Below are 23,029 nucleotides of genomic sequence, written 5' to 3'. Positions count from 1 at the left end.
TGATCGGTATGCTCGTTACGATTGAACCCTAGAGATACTAAACAAACAGAGAGGTGTTTCAGGTGCCAGGGTTTCGGTCATCAGGCTAGAAACGGTAGAGACCCGGACAGATCTGATCAGTGTCGAAAATGTGGAGGAAGGAATACATTACTAGAGACTGTACCGAGTAACCGAGATGCATGTTCTGCATAAAGGAAAGGACCACATGACTGGAGGTTTCTTATTCCCAGAGTACAACGAGGCTAGGGCAGGTCAATGATGAAAATGATGAAGATAACTCAGCTTAATATCAATCATTGCACCATTGCACAGATACTGTTGTAGATGTCAACAACAGAAACAAATTGCGACGTTGCAATGATTGCAGAGCCGTATCGTGTTCCTCCCGATAACGGTAACTGTATGGTGGATAGTGCAGGGATGGCGGCAATCCAAGTGATGGGTGGCTTCCTTATCCAAAGGTGTGGATGGCACACACGAAGGCTTTGTGATCGCCAGGATCAACGGCTTATTCATATGTAGATGTTATGTCCCTCACGGCGGATTCCAGAGCAGTACAATCAGACGCACTAATAGACTCGTTAGTCGGACGAACGCCGATTGGTATAGTAGGAGATTTTCACGCTTGGGCCGTGAACTGGAGTAGTAGGCTGCCTAACGCAAGAGGATACAGCCTGTTGGCAGCTCTGGCGAAGCCTGATGTAAGGATGTGCAACGAAAGTTCCGATAGAACATTCCGTAAAGACGATCCATCCAATCCACTATCGACGTAACAGTCTGCAGTCCTTCGCTGATGGATAACAAGAATTGGCGAGTTAGTGAGTAGTACACAAATTGCAACCACCGATCTGCGATCTACTACATCATTGATCTACTACATCATTGATCTTCGGGATTGCATTGTAACGCTGAGATCAAGGACTGGCGAGCTGAAGTGTGAAATAAAGGACTTCGACAAAGACCTTTATGTGGAAGCACTTCGCGCTGACAGCTTCGCTCCAATTCCGAATGCCGATGAGCCGTCGGGAACATTAGCGAGGGCGTGTGACATGACAACACCAAGGAAAATCAAGGCGAGGAACTACCGACGTCAGGCGTATTGGTGAAACGAAAGACTCAGCATTTTCATGCTGCCTGTCTAAAAGCTAGAAGACGCATTTAGAGAGCAAGATCTGAGACAGTAAGAGAATAGTGTAAGGGGACTTTCCGGGCTACATTGGTCGCTTTTAAACGCGAGATAATGATTAGTAAGGCCACCTGCTGTAAGAAGTTGTGCATAGAAGTAGACGCCAATCCTTCGGTCAACACTTACTATGTCGTGAATGCCAAGATCAAGGGTCCAACGAGGCCAGCCTAATTGTACGCTGGCAAACTGAAGATTCTCCTGGAGGGTCTTTTCCCGAAATACAGCCCAACTGCATACTGGTGACAATCGATTCTTCAACGGCAAGCTTCTGATAGTAGGAGAAGGATTGGTAGCAAAGAAAGCTCCCAATCCGGACGGTATCCCCAACGTAGCACTGAAAATTGCTGGATACTCTTGGTAAACTTCTGTAAAGGGTAATCCTCAACAGGCTGACGAACTACGCTGAGAGTGAGAGTGGACTATCGCAGTTGCAGTTTGGATTCCGGAAAGGGATCTCGTCGGTGGACGCCATCTGCATAGTCATCGCGAGCGCGGAGAAAGCATGGAAGCAATGGAGAAGTGGTAATCGCTACTGCGCCGTGGTAACGATCGAAGCGAAGAACGCGTTCAACAGCACCAGCTGGGTGGCTATCGTATCGTAGTACCGTAGCCCTGCACAGAATGCGGGTCCCGGACTATTAGTGCAAGGTTTTAAAAAGTTAATTTCAGAACAGAGTACTGCTCTAGGAGAGGAAGATGGAGCAGAGGTCGATCAGGATCACAGCGGGAGTACCTCAGGGCTCCGTACTCGGCCCAATGCTCTGGAATATAATGTACAACGGAGTGTTAACACTACAACCGACCAGGGGAAGAGATCGTTAGTTTTGCAGATGACGTTCTGATAATACCCGGCGAGACCCTCGAGGAAGTGGAGATGTTGACGGTAGCGACAATAGGTAAAATACAGCGCGAGACGTCCCCAGGCAGGTGTCTCATATTCAATACTGAGGTATGGCGTACCGGCCTGGGCTGCTGCGCTGAACTCAAAGCGGCATCAGACGAAGCTGACAAGCACGTTTCGCCTAATGGATGTTCGTGTCGTGAGCGCGAACGATACCGTCAAAAGTGGTATGCGTCATTGCCGGGATGATTCCCATCTGTATCGTTCTGGCTGAGAACGCGGAATGCTACCATCGGAGGAATACACGAAATGCAACGAGACTGGTCAAAGCAGAGTCTCGAGTCATTGGCAGCAAGAGTGGGACAACGCGGGCAAATGACCTTTAAGGTTAAAGCTCTAAATGAATAAACAAATAAACAGTAGAACAACGCGGAGAATGAATTGCTTCCAAATGTACCTGCATTGGTTTGCACATGCTTTGTCTGGAGTGTGTGAACGTGTAAGAGACGCCAGAACACGTGGTTTTCGAATGTCCTAAGTTCGAAGAAGCTCGAAGAGGTTTGCCCAGCGTGACTGTCGACAATATCGCCGAAGAGATGAGTCACGACCAATTTATCTGGGATGCGGTCAACAGAGTAGTGTCGAGTGTGCTCTCTGAACAGCAGAGGAAGTGGCGAAGGGATGAACAAAGCAGTGCCTGCCACCTTAAAACAACAAATCGGGTTCAGGAAAAATTCTGCAGCCGTAACACTCTCCGCCGGAGTAGACTAGATCTACCGCAGGGTACCAGTTGAGTAGTATGCGACGCAGTACCGGGTTCGGTTCATCGGGGTGCCAGCAAACCAGACGCCAGGCTCCATCGGAATCGCAGGACTGATGTCGACACCCTCCCGAGTAGCTCGTGAGTAGGCTAGATCCGCAGCCTGGGAATAGATCGAGTACACCGCGTCAAACAGCCAGCAGCAGACCGTTGGGGCGCCAGTGAAATGAAAGCTATGCTCCACATGGAATCGCTGAACAGACCTCAGCAGCTATTGCCTGGCCCATTGAGTGGGGTAGGTCCACAACCAGGGACTAGATAGTGTAGATCTAGACGAAGCGGGGAGCTAAATGGATCATGTAAAAAAGTATCGGGATCGGGATAAATCCACCGGCGAGGAATATACAGTAGGTTAGATTCAAATTTAACTGGGATCCAATTGGCTCACCAGACATCGGTGCCGAGGGAAACCCCGCCACCGAGGAACGCTCAGTCGGAGTAAGGTAGTTTCACAGCCGGATAATATCCAAGTAGATCTCGATACAGTTGGGAGCTAAATGGCTCAAGAAAGCGGGAATCGCTGTCGGGAGAAATTCCTACGTCGGGGAAGTCTCAGTCGGAGTAGAATGACGCACGGAAACAGGAGCTAAATGGCTCAAAGATCCCATATAATGGATTAAGTGGGGCTCAGGCTGAGGAAATAACACCTTGATATCCATAGTAGGCTACATCTTCCTAGCAAACGGTCGTGTTTTTTTGGCAGCTTTTTTTCGGCTCAAAAAAAATTCCTTTTTTCAGTGGAGATTACTGCACAACTCATATTTAACAGTTTTAGTTAAGAATTCGTGCCACTTGTGATATAGTGTACTTCTCGTACTCTCCTTGGTTACAGGCAAGCTGTATCCAGTGAAAATCAACAAAACGAATTACTTTCTCCTGCAACGGAATCATCTTCAGAAACATCTGTAAGGACTTCGAATTTCCAACCGAACATCTTTTTTCCACTCGGAGGCTCCATTCCCGAGTGGAATTCAAGGCAATATTCAATCATGGACTTAGACACCCCCCAAGTCCCTGGGGTCCACCGCTCAGCCAAACTCTCCCCCATTACCTTAACACTGGAGACATTATTGACCAGCAAACCTTGCTATTACGTCCCATGAAGGATTCCCAAGGTAATGAACAACCTCTTCCCCACAACCCCTTCACGATCCACTTGTCTATCAAGAATGCAATCGGAGCAGAGCCCAACCTCTACATCAAGGCCAGCAAAGAAGCTAGAGGCACCCAGTATATTCTTCGCACTTCTTCCGGCAAAATTTATGAAAAATTATTGAAAATGAAAACTCTCATCACCGGCCAAGAAATCGAGATTATTCGCCACCCACATCTTAATCAAATTTCCGGAATTATTTACGATTTGGACACTAAAAATATTGAAGTTAATACTATCCTCGAAGGTCTGAAGAATCAAGGAGTTACAGAGGTCCGAAGAATAACAAAAAAGATTAGCGGTATTGCCACCAACACTCCATTACTCCTTTTATCTTTTAATGGCCCCCACTTGCCCGAATTCATATTTCTGGGTTTAATGAGAATCAGCGTCAGGAGATATTTCCCCAACCCCATGCAGCGTTACCGCTGCGGTCGCTTTGGTCACGGTAGTAAAAAATGTGACCAGAAGGAAATTTGTTTGAACTGCACACAAACTCATGAAGTTTCACGAGAAAATCCATGCAATTTCCCTAGCAAATGCATTAATTGTGAAGAAGAACATAGTGCCACGGACAAAAATTGTCCCATCTATTGCCAAGAAAAAGAAATAATGAAAATCAAAACAACAAATAATCTATCTTTCTCGGAAGCCCGTAAAATTTTCAAGCAAAACTCTGCAAATAAACCATCTTACGCAAACACTGTGAACAATCGGCTCAACGTTCCCATCGATGATCGTGACCGCACAATCAATCTACTCCGTAAAGAAATCAAAACCCTAAAATCAAACAAAAATGCATGCCAAAATACTAACGAAAACTCCATTATTGAAAACCTCACGGAACAATTACGCCATGAAAAAACAACCAACGAAGAGCTTCGAAATGAAATTATTTCAATGCGAGATGCAATAGATAACCTCAAAAAACTTATTTCCGAGCAACATCCACACATTCAAAATCAACCCAAAACAAAAAACAAGCCTAAATCCCAACAAACTTCACCATCTCAACCAATTCAGCCAATCTCCCCGCAAATCAACATCATCCATCCAGACCACAACAACCGAAATCGTTCCAGAAAAGATCCTGATATCAATCAAAAAAACAAACCCAGAAATTCTTTGCAAAACACAAATAATCTCCCAGTAGTACTCGAAAAAAGAACCCACTCTTCCCCCACTGATGATAATTTACACCAAACTAAAAGGATTTCCACCAAACACCTGACTGCTGACATTGATATCTCAGATTAATTCATCTCATCAAATACATCAACAACAAATCAATAAAACGAACACCATTGCTGATATCCTGAAACCCAAACAACGTTCACCCAGCCCTATTCCTGGATGTTCCTGGTATCCAACAAACTTTCAATCAAATTTCACACCATCAAGATACCCTCAATCTAAAAAAAGCCTTTCCTCTACACCGACCCCGACCGCAGACGTACCGGCCCCTTTCGATGAACCTTCGGCGGCTGTCGGTATAGGGGGCCCGGCTTTCCCCCGGGTAAGTCCTGCTATTTTACTCCGCTATCAAGAACAAGTCAATCGCTCTGAAAAAATTTCAAAAATTCCAACGCATATTCTAAGGATCACCTCAGATACCCAGAATTTAACTACATATATCATTACAAGCGGACCCCTTGCCATACCTACCACGGTCACTGGAAGGGCACTACGCTAGTCCATCCAACAAAATCAATCTCACCAGTGGATGCAATCCTGAAACTAAATTTCTACAAAAAAGCCTATCCCCTGCACTGGCCCTGTCCGCAGAAGTACCGATATCTTCCGATGATCTTCTGGCGGCTGCTAGTGCAGGGGGCCCGACTCCCTCCCGGGTAAGTTCCAACCCAAGCTCTCCAAACCACGAACAGTTATACTGCTCCACATCCTCTGCAGACATCCCAAACCAACGTGGAATACCGGATCAACAAAATTCCATTACACCCAGATTCAACTACCGTCGATTCAGCTCCCCATCGGTATCTGTGTCCAATTCCGATACTCACAACAATAATACTCGAAGTTCACTTGCCCTCCAATGGAACACCAATGGTCTTCGACGAAACCTTGGGGATCTACAGAATATCATCGCTCATCATAATCCCATCGTTCTCGCCATCCAAGAAACTCAAATTCCCGTTGATCTTGACATCTCTCGCTGGTTTTGAAGCCATTATACATGGGATCTCCTGACCGGTGGAAACATATTTCAGACTATCGGTCTTGCCATACGTTCTGACATACCTGGAGAAGAAATACGCCTTGACACACCGCTCCTTGCGATCGCAAAAAGAATCAAAGTCCCCACTCCCTGCACCGTTGTTTCCATCTACATACCACAAAAGGTTCAAGAAATCGGTAAAAAACTCGACAACCTGATTCGGCAACTCCCAACTCCTTTTCTCATAATGGGCGATTTTAATGCACATCATTCTGCGTGGGGATCACGGCGATGCAATCGTCGTGGGAATGACATCTTGAAAATCATTGAAAACAACGGAGCAATCATTCTAAATGACGGAAGCACAACGTTTACCAGAGGCTCTACATCGTCCCAGATTGATCTATCTTTTTGCTCAAATCCATTAGCAACCGATTGCCTCTGGTCCGTTCTCACCGATCCCTGCAGCAGTGACAACTACCCAATTCTCATCACTCACAGGACAACTCCCCCCACTACCACCCGTCGGCGTCGATGGATCTACAACAACGCTGATTGGACACTTTTCGAGGAAACCTCCTCCAACCTTTTCGACCCACAAAAACCATACACTCCTGATGAGCTTGCTGACATCATTCACCTTGCAGCCGAAACCAGCATACCCAGAACCAATGGAATTCCTCGCCGAAGATCAGTTCATTGGTGGTGTACAGAAGTTGCTACTGCTATTAAAAACCGCCGACGAGCTCTTCGTATCCTCCGGAAAACTCCAACCAACAGTCCATTTTGGACTTCCAGATCCAATCAATTTCGACAACTACGCAACGAAGCCCGAAAAGCTATTACTTTGGCCAAATCCACCAGCTGGAACGAATTTCTCGATGGAATTCATCCCGACTCTTCTTCTGAAGAAATATGGCGACGAGTGAACGCCCTCAGCGGTAAAAGAAGAAATACTGGCTTTTCGCTTGATATCGGTGGAGTTACTAGCCTTGATCCCTGTGAGATTGCTGAAGAACTCGGGAGATTTTTTTCTTCCCTCTCTTCAACTGCTTCTTTTCCTCCTGAGTTCCTGTTCAAAAAAACCATGATGGAAGCTAACCCAATTACATTTTTCCCTGATTCCCGATCCAAATGGAACAAACCCTTTTCCGGCCCCGAACTCACTTACGCTTTCAGTCCAGGACAGGGAAAAGCTACCGGATTAGACAACATCGGCTACCCTCTTCTTAGAAAACTACCACCATCCGGAAAAAAAACCATACTGCAATGCTACGATCAAATCTAGAACGGTGAACCTGTCCCCGACTCGTGGCAAATGGCATTAATCATACCAATTCCCAAAAAAACTCAAGGAACAAGATCAGCAAAGGATTTCCGACCCATAAGCCTTCTACCATGCATATCCGAAACTTTCGAACACATGGTTAACAGTAGACTAATCACCATCCTAGAACAACGCCAACTACTTGACAACCGACAACACGCCTTCCGGAAAGGAAAGGGTACCGGAACTTACCTTGCTTCCCTTGGAGAAATTCTTGAAAAGGCTAAAAAGGACAATCTCCATACTGATATATGCGCTCTCGACATTGATAAAGCATATAATACCGTTTGGCGCGAAGGAATCCTCAGACAACTCGATCTCTGGGAAATACGAGGCAATCTTGGATTCTTTATTCAACGTTTTCTCGAGAATCGAAAATTTCGAGTTGGAATTGGCGGAAGTGAATCGAGTATATACACCGAGGAGAATGGTGTTCCTCAAGGATCTGTTTTGGCTGTTACACTTTTTCTCATCAGTGTGAATTCCATCTTTGCTTCCCTTCCCAAAGGTGTGTTCATATTAGTATACGCTGACGACATCGTTGTAGTAGTTCTAGGACAAACCAAAGGAAGAACTCGCATCAAGCTTCAAACTGCTGTTTACGCTATACTAAAATGGGCCACCTCCGTGGGATTCAAATTATCTACATCTAAAAGTTTCTACACACACATTTGTTCCTCCTTTCACCGCACCACCGATCGACCGATTCGGATCGCAGATACGCCGATTGCATACAAAAAGGAACCAAACATTCTTGGAATAACATTGGACCGAAAAGCCACCTTCATCCCCCACTTCCGGAGAATCAAAAGAGAATGTGACAACCGCAAACGTCTGGTGCAAACCATCTGTTCTAGACACCCGAAATGCAACAGAAACACTGCTCTTCTAATCAGCGAAGCACTGATTCACAGCCGTATTTACTATGGGATCGAAATAACTGGAGGAAATACCCAAGGAATCATCCAGATATTCGCCCCACTCTACCATGGATCCATCCGAACAGCTTCCAAACTCTTACCCAGCACACCCGCCGAAAGTGCCTGCGTTGAAGCCGGCGTGTTACCGTTTCGTTGGAACATTGCCCTCGTAACCCTTCGGCGTGCCCTTAATATTCTTGAACGTACATTCGGAGACGACGATTCCGCAACATTAAAAACAGCCAAAGAAATCTATTCAAACTTTACCGGAACTGAACTTCCTCCACTTGCCCGTCTCCATCGGATTTGGCCCCGTCCTTGGAATTCCCGTCCCCCTAACATCAATACTTCCCTGGCCCAATCAATTCGGGCTGGAACAGCCCCCGAGACCGCACGTTCAGCATATAGCCAACTTATTCAACGACGCTTCTCCAGACATACCCGCTTCTTCACAGACGGTTCTAAAAAAGACAACGAAGTTGGAGTTGGAGTCAGCAGCAATGAAACCAGCTCAGCCCTCCGTCTTCCACCAGAATGCTCCGTATTCTCCGCTGAAGCAGCTGCAATTGCCCTGGCCCTAGCTCAAAAATCTGAAAAAACTGCTACCGTTATCTTTACGGATTCACTCTCGGTTCTTCGAGCTCTCGAAAATGGCCAATCCCGTCATCCTTTTCTCCAGGCCATTGAAAATGAATCGGACCCTCTTACCACATTATGTTGGATTCCTGGACATTGTGGCATCTCTGGTAACGCGGAGGCTGACTCTCTGGCAGCTCGAGGTCGGAAATCCAGAAGAACCCTTACTAAAGAAATACCAGCTGTGGATATCATTCGCCATTTTAAGGAGACCCTCAACAATCACTTCCTTTCCCACTGGCAAGCATCTCATGGCCACCTCCAGAAGATAAAAGGCTTCCTCGTTAAATGGATCGATCGCCCAGATTGGAAGGAACAAAAAATACTCTCCCGTTTACGAGTTGGACACACAAAAACTTCACACAAACACAATCTCAAATGTCCCACCACCTATTTGTGCTTCGTGTAACTCTCGTAAAACCGTTGAACATATCCTGATGAACTGCTTGGAGCTTCAAGAACTCCGTTCAAGACACGACCTTCCCCTTTCCATACGCGATGCTCTTTCAAATGATCCAGTAAGAGAGGAAATTATGCTCAATTTCATCAAGGATGCTAACTTATTCGACAACATATAATAATCAAACAATTTTCCTGGACATCAAAATTCATCATCATCAACTACGGGCCCCTCGCCACATCCGGACTGGATGATGGGAGGGTTTTGCGCGGCTCATCAAGAAACCACCATTCTTCTTCAAAATACTAATCAAGATACGAAACAATTAAACAAAATTTAATAAATGAACCTATCATCAATAGCGGGCCCCTCGCCACATCCGGACCGGATGATGGGAGGGTTTTCCGCGGCTCAACAAGATACCACCATATCCTACAACTCAAGATTCCAATCAAGATTCAAAACAATGAAATTAATGAATTATAAATACATTTCTACCCGGGCGAATGACCAGGAGGTTAAAGCCCCAATAAACAATAATAACACTTTGATATGATATTTTGGTATATATGGGTATTAAGGGCGAAAAAAGAGTAAGAAGTGTTTAGGCACGAAAGTGAGTCGTGAGTCCAACTATATAAAAAGCTCGGCCCTCGCTAGAACTTGTATGAGCTCAACGTTCTTTGATAGAGGTTTCCCGAATCGTCAAGAGATGCGCTCAAGATAGTAAATATAACGAATATAACTTGTCCAATCCACAATTAGTGGATTCATGCGAGTTATATGCGACGCTTATGCAATCGGGTTTCCACCCCGTGTGAATACTTGACGATAACAGCTCGAGGCTGATCTCTCTTGCAACAAGTCATTTAATGTTACGACTAAGCTAAATTATTTACCCTTAATAAGGTTACGAGGCTCTCACGTGCACACACTTTTATATCTTCACAACAACTTGAAGTGACGCTTTCGAATCTCGGACCGTCAACAGCCCAGCACTTACCTCTCGTAATCCGTATCCCGGGCGGAGTCCCGTGCCCGCTCCAGTTCTCGCTCAATCTCGAACAGCTCCCGTTCCGTGTCTCGGAATACGTACCGCGAGCCGTAGTCCCGTTCCCGTTCACGCAGCCTTTCCCGCTCCCGATCCCGCTCGCTTTCCGTGTGATGGTAGATACGAGGATCGCGCGAAATTTCGCCACGCGAATTGGGCAATGAATGAACACCGTATGGCAACGAGTGAGTGTTTAGCGATAGATGGAGGCTCTGCTAAAATGGGAGTGAAGTTTGCTTTTTTATTGCTGTCTTCCAGGGATGGTATGTAGGTACTTACATGCGTAGGACTAGTGTTTAACCGCGGGAAATTAATGTTAGTTGACTTTAATTGTAACGTTGTTGGTTTAATTGGTCTTGGTGGCAGTCTTCTTCCGAAATCTCTATGTGATTGTAATACTGGATAAGTGTGCTGAATGTACGGGCGAGACACTGCAAAAACGTTTCATTAGACTCTGATGGTGTAAATTTCAGCTCTGTTAAAAACTTACAAACTTCCTCCCTGAACCGTTCACGCTCCCGTTCTCGCAGTTCTTGCAAACGGGCTGGGCTTGGCGACCGTGATCGTTGACACAGACTTGTTGTTCCGTACGGGTGTATCCTGCGGTTGTGCCGATGGTGTGCGCTAATCTGCGTGTCCAGCCTCGTCGGTGATGGTGAACGTGCCGGGCTGGTGGCTACGGACCAGGAACCTTTATGTTTTCAAAATTTCAAATTTCTGTACATTGTGTGTGTACTGTGTACGTATCTATATTCATTTTCTTGACTAATAAGACTAGCGCTGTCTGGTACAAAACAGGCGCCTAGGTACGCCATTTACACGCAGTACGAGGTTCATGCGCGCTAGTTGAGCATGAGCAACTTGAACATACATATAGGAAAAATTGCGCTAATTTTGAAAATGGGCACCGTGAACTGCTATTTATTTTGTGTGTAGCTACAGAGCATGCTGGTGATAAACTATACGAACACGCACAACTTGAAATCGCTACAAACTATGGGGTCGGACTAGCTTTTGGGCGATGGTGTTCGATTATGAATTTACTCGTGAATTGCTTAGTCTGTGTGCACCGATATATTTGATCAAACGCTTTCTGTTTCATGCGCAGCAGATCGAACAATAAACACGTTTCATCACATTGCTCAGACTAAAGCAATCCGCGAACTGGACACCATTTTCGTAACGCCACAAACCGGCAACGGCATATCATGCGTCAAGTTTAGCTTTAGAATGAATGATGTAAGGACAACTGGTTGTTATTTAATTCCTGATACCGTTTCAAACCTTGTCCGAACCATTTGAAAACGAATAATCGTTTGCAGCTTCAAACGACACGAAGTGGGTTCCGAAATCGCAGCCGATTTCGTGACTTCAATCAGGAAAATAAATATAGTCACTGAGGGGAAATGGAGTTTGTGAAAGGTGCAAATGCAAAACAATACCTCTATCGAATCTATAGCGCCCATAGTGGTGCCTACCAATAATGTGATCCCTACGTGCAATCTCCACCACATTGGACACTGTCTCCGAAAATCCAATATCGTGATGCAGATGTCGCGGGCTAGGCGATCGTTCCAGCGCAGAACCACGTCTATGAAAACAGAAACATAAAGCAAGTTATCGAAATGTGTACTATACCGGATTCTCGCAGCTTCTCTGAAAAGTAGAAATCATACTGTATACTAGGTGACCTTCGATGTCCGTTTCGATGATCGTGCGGTGGATGCAGGTGCCCGTCGTCGATGTAAGCTTCCTGAATCTCGTGGCTCTTGCGGTCCTGCAAATCTGGTGCATCGCACTCCAGCTGTATACACTTGTTGTTTCGCCAAGTCTCTAGCAGCAGGATCCCGGCGTAAAGCTTTCCAACCGTCATCTTCCCTGTGTTCAGGACATCCTTCGGAGGTACCAACAGATCGATCATCTTCTTCGCCTGTATCGGCCAAATCTGATTGATCGTCTTCCGCAGTTCACTGTCGGCTTGGTCCATTTCTTCGGCTGTTGAGACATGGTTGCGTCATTAGTTATATAGTAGGAATGAACATTATTGGATTGGAAACTTACCAGGTCGCATCTTGATGCTAAGGTTTTCTCGAATCAACGCGAATAACGTCGTCGTGAAACTCACCCGCCCTTCCTCGTCTACAGGCATGTTCATACGTATCAACTTCTTGTAAGCCAGCCGGTTCGGACATTTGTGTCCGAAGCCCAGCGGGGGAGCCATGTTCTTCAACATGTCGAACATCTCAGTAAAATGCAGTTTTCCTCTAAAACGTTGATGCAATAGTTGGTAGTAATAATAGAACTGTTTTCTCAGTAACTTACGAAGCCGACGGATCATACTCGGCCCATATCCTCACAAACTCATCCAGATGATGGGCACCCAGAATACTGGAATCCCGCGTCAGATAGTCGAAATTGTCCATGATGACAGCTACGAACAGATTCAACATCTAAATATACCACGTATTAGATTGGATTCGTAAATGCGGATTCGAGAATTTTTTACCAAGAAAGAACAAAAGAAAATGAAGGATACAAAGTATCCGTAGGCGAGTGTCGATCCGCAAGTCTCGTTTGGCTTATTCGCTCGAGGATCACAGGGTCGCCCTTTCAGGCATGCTAGCATGATGTTTGGCCATGACTCTCCCGTTGCACATCTGAAATTGAAAATGGTTACTTGAATTCATCGGTTTTTTGTCCACAGGCCTAATGTCCATTCGGTTTAGTGTCCATACGGTCTAATGCCCATTCGCAGTTTGGCTTCCGGAAAGTCAGGTATACAGAGAATGTGATACGAACGGTAGTGGATGCTGCGGAGATAGTACAGGAAAAATAGATAGGGGAAATCGCTGATGCACGGTGGCCATTTTAGACGCGAGAAATGCGTTCAACAGTGCTAACTGGGAAGTAATCGTCCATTCACTGCACATCATGAGGGTCCCTAAGTACGTCTGCACGATATTAAAGTGCTACTTTCAGAACCGAACACTTATTTAAGATGTAGATGAGGGAGAAAGAAGAAAGACAATTACGGTTGGATCTATTCTCGGGCCGACGCTATAGAACACGATGTTCGATGGAATGTTGAGCTGAACCTTCCCAGGGACGTATTGTCGGTTAGTACAGGTAGTCAGGGTAGCACTAGAAGAGATGAAAAACCTCGCCACAGAGTACCGGAGTACCCAATTGTGAAATACTGGATGTATGAGAAGAACTGTCGATAACCGATCATAAAGTAGAAGTGGTGTTGAATAGCAACTGAGCGGCAGTGCCATAGGCCGGGGCATCCGTACACCGAACGCAACACGGAATCGCTGGACTGGCACTCAGCCGAACAGCATTTAGCAAGAATAACGCATCCATCAACGGTTTCGGGCGACAATCTTTCGTTGCGGAACTCTCCGTCGAGGGAGGCTAGCTCCGCCGTCGGGGACGACGCCGGGTAGCAGTAGATAACCACTACGTACAATGAATGAAGATAGCGCCCCGGAGTTAGGGCTCCAATGAAATGGAGAAAGAGTAATAAATCCTCACATGCAGACTAGGCGCGTCGAATTCCTTCACCAAAAGTGGTTTTACGTGGTCACCACCTAGGCAAACCCAATCTGTGCAACAACAACGACACGACCAGGAGAAACAGCAACAGTAGCTTCACCAACAGGAGCAGCTACCTCAACAGCAGCAACAGCCGCAACCGCATCTTCAACAGCAACAGCCGGATTGCAACACCTGGACGAAGTTGCCGAGTGTTATGGAAACCGTGTCTTTCTCTATGCCGAAGAGATCAAGAGCTTCACCAGGTGATGTGAGAGCAGAATACTCCTAGAAAGACAATGAGGCTCCTGGCACTTATAGAGTTGCCAAGGCGAAGATAAGAGGAGCGGCAGTACCAACGGATAGGTGCTCGGAGAGGACGAGAGCCAGAAGTCCCCAGGAACGGACGGTATCCCCAACGTGGCTCTGAAGACAGCAATCCTAACAAACTCGGATATGTTTAGCATCGCGTTGCAAAAGTGTATCGGCGATTGTAACTTCTTAGACATCTAGAAACGACAAAGACTGGTGTTATTGTCGAAGCCAGACGAGACCTCTGGAGATCCTTCAGCATACAAACCAATGTGGCTGTTGGATAGTCGGAAAGGTGTTTGAAAAAGTACTTCTTAACCGGTTTATAATATACACGGAAGGAGAGGTAAGGCTATTTAATATACAGGTTTGTCTGGAAAGGTAGCTCTACTGTAGACGCCATATGAACGGTCGCTGAGACTATAGAGGCTGCGTAGAAGCAAACGAAAATAGGAAACCATTACGGCGAAGTGGTTATGCTGGACGTAAACAATGCCTTCAACAGTGTTCGTTGCACAGATTGAGAGTTCCCGAGTACCTCTGTAGGAGTCTGAGGAGAACTTTCAGACCTGAACACTGCTCTACGACACTGACGCCGAAAAAAGTGTGTTTCACAGGGTTCCAGACTCGATCCGATTCTTTGGAATGCTATGTATGACGGAGTGCTTAAGCTGCGTCTCCCCAAGAGTGAAGATTGTCGGTTTTGCGGACAACTTGGTGCTTCTAGTGATCGAATCACTAGAAGAAGTAGAAATACTCGCCACGGAGGTGATAGACGCTGTGGAAAATTGGATGTGCGAGAAGAAGCTAGCGTTAGTTCACCACAAAACCGGAGTGAGTTTGATGAGAAACCGAAAGGTAGTGCATAAGGCGAGGATTTCGGTCGGAGAGTGTATCATTGGCTCAAAGCGAGAAGTCAGACAACTGAGAGTGATGAAAGACGATCGGCTAAACTTTAATAGCCAGCCAAAGCACCAGTAATAAGTAACTATTGGCGAGTGTCAACAACAAACTCTCCGTCGGAATAGACTTAATCCACTGCAGGGGAATAGTTGAGTAGTACGAGGCGTACCGGGGTGCCGGCTAACCAAACACCAGCAGAATCGCGATTTTTTTCGAAAATCGGTGCCAATTTTGATTTGCAAATGAAGACATAAAAATAAAAAAAAGGTGCCAGGTCATTTGGCATAAAACCGTTCAGCATACAGTCGAGTGGCATACAAGTTATTTTGCAAAAAGTCAATTGGAATAATGGTCATTTGGCATAACGGTCATTTGGCATAATGGTCATGTGGCATAAGCATGAGAAGGGAAGCGACGTAGCTACATTAGACACCCGAAATTATTTTTATGGCGTCGCAAACGGCGGTACTTTTCAAGCAATCCTGTGATCTCCTTGGGAGTACGTCATTTAGCATAAGTTCGTTTGGCATAAGTTCATTTGGCAAACGTTTGTTTGGCATAATGTTCATTTGGCATAACAGCAAGCGACACATGCTTGCTTTTGGCATAATGTTAATTTGGTATAATGGTCATTTGGAATAATAGTCGTTTGGCCTAATGGTCGTTTGTAGGCCCGTGCGCAGGAAATTCTCAAGGGTAGGGTTTTCATTTTTTCGTTCCTTATATGAGGAAGGTATAGAAACCCTGAGTCTTGTATCGACTTGGCTCAACAAATTGGGACAATGTCTGTTATCGAGAAGGAATCTCGATCAAACACCACCGCCTGCTGGCGCATGGTAGTGTCGGTTTCTTACTGTGGTGGTTTGTAGTAAGCCTACCGACAAAACCTAAATCTCTTGTTCCTCCCAATCCTTATCCTTATGGAGACTGCTCTTTCTATTTTGTGCTAATCGTGTGTGTTTTTTTTCCATTGATGCTCTTTCTTGCTTGCAACCCAACCTTTCGTAGTAAAACTAGCCTGCTCATGTCAGCTGCAAATATCGTAGTCCGAGGTTTGAACCTACCCAGAGATTGCCGAACATAATGACTTTTATCTGTTTACAACCATCTTTGCAGGGATTCTTATCATTCTTGGCGATACTCGTTCCTATTTGTCTACTAGCTGGTGCTGAGAGTTTCTCGGCGGCGGAATTTCTCTCTATACCGATGTTCATTTTCGTGAGCCATTTAGCTCTCAATCACGCTGGTGCAGAAATCACCTACGGTGAAATTTCTCTAGACTGTGATAGTCCAATTTTCTTTAAGTTCGCGTTGTTGCTTTGTAAGTGATATCGAAACTTGAAACGTGAAACGACGCAGTGATGCCGACCAACTTGTCTTACATTCCTTTACAGCCACCCTCACATGGTTTATTCAAAAACTTGTTTTTAGCAAGACCGAGCTCAAATGGGTGTCTCAAAACAGCTCGAAGTATAATTTTTTTTCCTTCAGAGGAAGTTAAGACATTTTCAAAAGTAATTCAAAATTTTCATGGGAGAGGTTTGAACCCCTAACACAGCCCCCCTCCCCCCTCTGGCGCACGGGCCTGATCGTTTGGCATAAGTTGCAATATACATTAAATTCTCTATTATGTTAGGTGTTGACACCCAATACACTAGTTCCTAGCCCTCATGTTCAAGTAATCCGGGCAAACAAGAGGATCACAGGTTTCTTTGCGAACTTATTTGGCATGCAGATTCAAAGAAATGCTCATGTTTGAAGGAAGGTATCAACCCTTAAGTTTGAGTAATCCACACAAACAAGAGGATCAGTTTACTTGAGAGGGCTATTTGGTATACAAATTCAAAGAACTCATGTTTGAAAGAAGGAATCAACCCTTATGTTTCTGGAAACCGGTTACTGATGTCGATGCCGCGAACGAGTAAAGGGCGAACACGAAATTATTGCGACACATTCAACCATTGGGTAAAAATCAACCAAATTTTGCACACTTTCTCATTGATGTGTATTGTTTACATGCTGTCAAACTCGAAATCGTGTTTTTCGATTCAACGAAAATGGAGGTGAACCAACGCGAGTCGAGAGAGGGATCATCCATAAATGACGTAGCATTATATGGGGGAGGGGGGAGTTTTGTATTTTGTGATGATGTGTGACGACAGGGGGGTAGGGGGTCATGTCATGCTACGTAGCTTTTTTAAGGGGGAATAGAATAGATTTAAAAAAAAAAAATACGGCGACAAGGGGGGGGGGGGGCAGAGTTACCGTCAAGCTACGTAATTGCCAGTGGGTATTTAGAGGTTTGTGACGAAATGCTACGATGGGGGAGGGAGGCGTTAAAAATCACTCAAAAAATGCTACGTCATTTATGGATCATCCCAGAACAAATTCTTTCCAAAAACCTGGAATTTCCTGACCTGTCGCACCGGCAGATGGGAAAAATGTTGAACATTCACCATTCAACCGTCTCCAGAGTGTTGAAGCGGTTACAGGAGCGGTTGACGTTGGACCACGGCAAAGGAGCTCGAAGAAAACCGGTACCGGAGAACAAAAAGACGGAGGGAAAGGTGAAGCGGATGATTAAAGCAAATCCCAACGTCTCAAGCCGTGATTTGGCTAAAAAGATCGGCATGTTGCAGAGCTACATCCAGAATGCAAATAAGAGAGCTGGACTACATACATACAAGGTACAGAACTTCCCAAACCGCGATGAGCGGCAACAATCGACGGCTAAAACTCGGACACGGAAGCTCTACGAGAAGATGTTGACAAAATATGGCTGCTGTGTGATGGACGACGAAACGTATACAAAAACCGATTTTAAGCAAATTCCGGAGTTGGAGTTTTTCAACGGCAAGAGCAAGTTCTATGTGGACGACAAATTTAAGAAGAAGAAAATGTCGAAGTTCGCCTCCAAATATCTCATTTGGCAGGCCATCTGCTCTTGCGGACTGAAGAGTGAGCCTTTCGTGACAAAGGGCTCAGTAAATGGCGAGATCTACAAATCTGAGCGCTTCGAGAAGCGCCTTTTTCCGTTCTTGCAGCAGCACGACGAAGTTCCGCTATTTTGGCCAGATTTGGCATCATGCCACTATTCTAAAAGTGTCCTGGAGTGGTATGAGGCCAATTCTGTCAATTTTGTTCCAAAGGACATGGATCGTCAAACTGTCCGGAGCTGCGCCCGGTGGAGCAATGCTGGGCAATGATGAAGCGGGAACTTCGGAAGAGCAAGAAGACAGTCAAAGACGAGAAGGACATGTTAAGAAAATGGAAAAAAAACTGAAAAACTGGTACCAGATGACACTGTAAAAACTTTGATGGAGGGCATCAAGCGAAAATGCATTCAATTTTACACTCAAGGCTCCATCGATTAACTTTTCATTTGATTTTTCAAGTAAATATATGTATAAAACTACTCTAAAATTTTGGTTTGATTTTAAACATTATAAGAAAATTGGCATGACATTTTCGGTGTCGCAATAATTTCGTGTTCGCCCTTTATTGTTCCAAAGACGACAGAGCTGGTGGTTTGATCTTTTGCTTTGAGCCGACAGCAACCGGGAAATCACAGCGGACCACGATGATTATGATGACGATGATGATGATGTGCTCAATTTCCAGACGCTGTGACAGGACATCGGAATCTTTTTGTTGGAATTATATTAATAGTAAACGGTTTTATATTATGTTTAAGTGCATGCGGTATTCGGGTTAATGACATTCGGGGAAGTGGTCTATTTGGGTTTATAGCATTCGTGTAAATGGTCCATTCGTGAAAATGGTCCATTCGTGAAAATGGTTTTCGGAATGTTATAGAACCCTGAAATTATTGCACACAAATTCGATTCCGGACCTCCAGAACCCCTCCATTGAATCCTCCGCTGATGCGAGTTAAATGTGTTTTTAAGACAGACTAATAAATTATGACAAAAGTTTAATAACTCCGCATCGACATTCTGTATATGTTTAATACACGTCAAGTTCTGTAAACAATAAAATTATATTTATCTAACAAAATTGAACAGAGTTGGAGGGGAACCGTTCACCGCACAAAATGGTCTAACCCTAGAAAGACTGAAAGTGTTTGTTCGTCTTTGCATATGTGTATGCAATAATTCAAGAACTCAACTTACCTAAACAGCAGCATCAGACCGTCCAAGAACGATCTGAAATTGTTGTGACGGCTGATGGCAGTATCCGGGTCTAACTCAATATTTCCGAACACCTAAGATGGTGGAGAGAGATACTTTGATAAAACTCATCCTCAAACAAATCCAATGCACGTTACAAACCTGCATTCCTATGATTGCATAGATAAAGAACAGCATTGCAATCAGCAAACATACATAAGGCAGTGCTTTGAAAGATTGAACGAAGGTCCACAGCAGAATGCGGATGGTGTCCCCTTGGCGGAGTAGTTTGATTAAACGGGCAGCTCGGAACAGTCGCAAAAATCCAACGTTGAAGGAATTTTCCTAAATAAGCATACTATCATTAATCGTGCTCAAAATCATACTTTTCGATGATCTTACCCAAAGAAGCAAGATTAGAGCATCCACTATACTACCAATTACGGTGATCAAGTCGAAAACGTTCCACGCATCTTTGAAAAAGTTCTGTAACAATCCAAAAAATTAACATATAAATTCCATTGTTCTATCATCATACATACCCTTGCACCAAATCCAATTATTTTGAGAACGGTTTCTACACTAAACATTCCAGTAAATATCATGTTGAGGTACTTCATAAAGTTCTCTAGTTTTTTGTTCTGGTCGTGACACTGAAAAAATCAAACAATTTCACATATACTAACTCATCATTTCGAACTAGAAGAGAGCGAGATCCAAAGCACGTGTTTGTTACACATGCGCAGCACGTGGCTATGGTACTCTCCTTATCGTATTCCCTGGCACTCATACTGACCTTCATCATAAGCAGTAGGGTATTGAACACAATCAGTGACATGATAAAGTACTCGAACGGTGCTGATACAACGATTCGCCATACGGTGTACTTGAACCCGGAATGTTTGGTGGGAATGTATCGTTCCAGCGGTCTAGCACCGATTGTGAAGTCGATACAGGATTTCTGTTGCGATCAGAAATGTTCATAACTAAACTGCCACATGAAAAGTAAAATAACATACCTGGTTCTTATCAATCTCACCGTCCTGCAATTCTGCTTCACCCTGTTCCTGGAATGTGATGATAATCAAGGCAACGAAAATGTTCACGAAGAAGAATGGAAACACTACGAAGTACACGATGTAGAAGATGGACATTTCGATGCGAAAGTTTTGGATTGGTCCCTCATCCTCGTAGGTAGCTGCCATCGAGTTCTGGAGAACTCTGGAAACGAAAATCAAGTGTGAGTTCGTGCAGAACATAACTTATGGGTCCAATTGAAGGCTCCGTCACTGACGTAAATCCAGTCAGTGACGAAGCATTCCGTTTGAACCTTTACAAGCATAACTTACTGTGGCCATCCTTCACCGGTCTGTACAGCAAACAGCGTCAGCATGGCGGTCGCAACATTGTCGTAGTTGAAGTACTGGGTTCTCCATTCCCGTTTGGCAGCTCGTGGCAGTCCGTCTACATCGTCGAAAACGAAATACGAACCTCTATCGGATGCAAATAGACAATTACAAAATCCTTCCAATAGCTCCTTATCAATACTTACTGGCAGTCATGGAAATTGTGTTTGCTATCGTCGGTACAGTAGAAGAACTTTCCGTTGAATAGCTGTACCGCGATGACAGCAAAGATGAACTGAAACAGAATGTACACAATCAGGATGTTAATGACATTTTTCAGCGAACCGACGACACAGTCGAAGACCGCTTTCAGTTTCGGAACTCGTTTGATTGTTTTGAGGGGGCGCAGCACGCGCAGTACCCGCAGTGATTTGATCGTGGATAGATCTGAACCGGCGTCACTGCCGCTGATGTCGAAGCCTATACTAACGACCGCACAGCCGACTACTGCGGCGTCCATGATGTTCCATATTTCGCGCAGGTAGCTTCCCGGGTGCAGAATAACACCCAAATCGATGACCTTCAGTAATAATTCGATTGCAAAGACTCCCGTAAATGCGTAATCCACGTTGTTAAGCACCAAGTTCCGGGGTGCGTTCTCCTGGACTGGATCTTCAGCGGCCAGCGCGATCGAAGACAGTGAAATGACGATCATGATGAAAAAGTCAAAGTATCGCAGATTAACCACCCAATGAGCCGCGCGACGCATTCTGTAGTCGGGAGGGAGACGATTAATCAACGGTTGAGCTTGAGATTAGCGAACCTAAGCAACTTACGGGTTGGTCGATGAGAACACAAACATACACGAATACGGCAGCATGGGTTTAGGTCCTTCCGTTTGTTCCTCCTCCTCCTCTTCCTTCTTCTCATCCTTCTTCGCTTCTTTCTCCTTCTCCGCTTCCACTTCCTCCGTCGTGGGTGTACCATCTTTGGCTTTTTGCAGTGCTTCCATCTCCTTCTCCAGTTCCATCTGCTGTTTCTCCTTGTCTCGTTCCTGCTGCTGCTCTTCTGCTGCGGTTAGTTCTTGTGCGTTCGCCAGATTGTCGACAGCGATAGCCAAGAATACGTTCAGCAGGGTGTAGTTACCGAACAATGTCAAGATGATAAAATACAGGGAGTAGACCATCCCGCTTTTATGTCCGCCCTGTGAGTTGATTCCGAGATACATGACCTCGTTCCAATCCTCACCGGTAAGGATCTGGAACACGGTGAGTAGTGCGATGGTGAACGTGTTAAAGTTAGTCGGTGGTATGCCTTCCGGGAGGATAAACTGCCCTCCAAACAGCTGCATTCCGAGCAGCGCGAATATCAGTATGAACAGAAAGAGCAAAAACAGCAACGAGATAATCGAACGCATAGAACTGAGCAAAGAGATAACCAAGTTACGAAGCGAGGACCAGTACTTGGTGACCTTGAAGATACGCAGCAACCGGAGGGCTCGCAGCACGGAAATACCGAAGGAACCCTCTTTGTAGGCGGACCAAACCACCTCGAAGATTGAACCAGCGATAACGATGCAATCAAACCGGTTGAAGGCCGACTCGAAGTAGATGCGTGGTCCGAGCGCGTAGATCTTGATCAACATCTCACACATGAATAAGCCTAGGAACGCAAATTCGGCGTAGTCTAGAACAAGAAAGAATTCCGCATTCGTAAGTGCTATCTAGTGTCTAACAACAGGATGGGCGGGGAGAGGGCAGATTATTGAGACAGCAATCACACAGATGACGGTGAGTTACAAAATTAGACAGGAAGCGTGTTCCCTGCAGAGGTTCCGTTACTTCCAGGTGAGACTGGCATTGAGAAGGCTAGAAGAATCGTACACGTTTTATTCCGGCAAATAGCTATCAGGAAGGGCTAAGTACAACATAACATAACTAAAACTAGATTAACTCTACCATAGTTCTATACTGGAAGGTTTCTCCAGCAATGTTTTGCTTTTACTGGATAACAGGCGGAAGGTTGTCTAATGGAACTGGCTACGAGAAATAGTCTAGAACAGCTTTCCAAACAATAACGTGCTTTTAATTTGCTCAAGAAATCTACTATTTAATGCCGGTTAGTGTATTTATTGACTGCAGAGATTCTCCGAAGTTGTTGATTGGAAGTTGGTTTCTTGGTCAAATTGATATGTCATAAATAACTGAATAACAAGTAAACGAAACTCTAAGATGATAACAGTAACGATCGAGTACAGATAGATGATACTTCTTGTCGGGTAATTAGCAAAGAAG

General features: G+C 45.0%; 1 protein-coding gene across 2 annotated transcripts in view; it reads right to left on the bottom strand.

Annotated features, from left to right (window-relative positions):
* LOC131684447 (voltage-dependent calcium channel type A subunit alpha-1-like) overlaps positions 1-23,029 on the bottom strand; it is a 196,224-nt gene that overhangs the window by 19,034 nt on the left and 154,161 nt on the right. The window contains exons 9-25 of one of the 2 annotated variants that reach the window (XM_058967339.1): positions 21,572-22,421; positions 20,942-21,505; positions 20,739-20,882; positions 20,409-20,610; positions 20,186-20,350; positions 19,932-20,042; positions 19,792-19,875; positions 19,552-19,734; positions 19,393-19,484; positions 13,017-13,167; positions 12,833-12,960; positions 12,572-12,774; positions 12,187-12,505; positions 11,953-12,101; positions 11,001-11,201; positions 10,790-10,941; positions 10,463-10,722 (exon numbers count right to left, since the gene is read on the bottom strand). In XM_058967339.1, coding sequence (XP_058823322.1) covers positions 10,463-10,722; positions 10,790-10,941; positions 11,001-11,201; positions 11,953-12,101; positions 12,187-12,505; positions 12,572-12,774; positions 12,833-12,960; positions 13,017-13,167; positions 19,393-19,484; positions 19,552-19,734; positions 19,792-19,875; positions 19,932-20,042; positions 20,186-20,350; positions 20,409-20,610; positions 20,739-20,882; positions 20,942-21,505; positions 21,572-22,421 — 3,958 coding nt within the window. Of the gene's footprint in view, positions 1-10,462; positions 10,726-10,789; positions 10,942-11,000; positions 11,202-11,952; positions 12,102-12,186; positions 12,506-12,571; positions 12,775-12,832; positions 12,961-13,016; positions 13,168-19,392; positions 19,485-19,551; positions 19,735-19,791; positions 19,876-19,931; positions 20,043-20,185; positions 20,351-20,408; positions 20,611-20,738; positions 20,883-20,941; positions 21,506-21,571; positions 22,422-23,029 lie in introns of both variants that reach the window. The other variant, XM_058967338.1, reaches the window with a different exon arrangement.

This window comes from Topomyia yanbarensis, chromosome 2 (assembly GCF_030247195.1).
Source record: "Topomyia yanbarensis strain Yona2022 chromosome 2, ASM3024719v1, whole genome shotgun sequence".
Taxonomy (NCBI): domain Eukaryota; kingdom Metazoa; phylum Arthropoda; class Insecta; order Diptera; family Culicidae; genus Topomyia; species Topomyia yanbarensis.
Note: the sequence above shows the minus strand (reverse complement) of the source record. Positions and strands in the feature narration are given on the sequence as shown.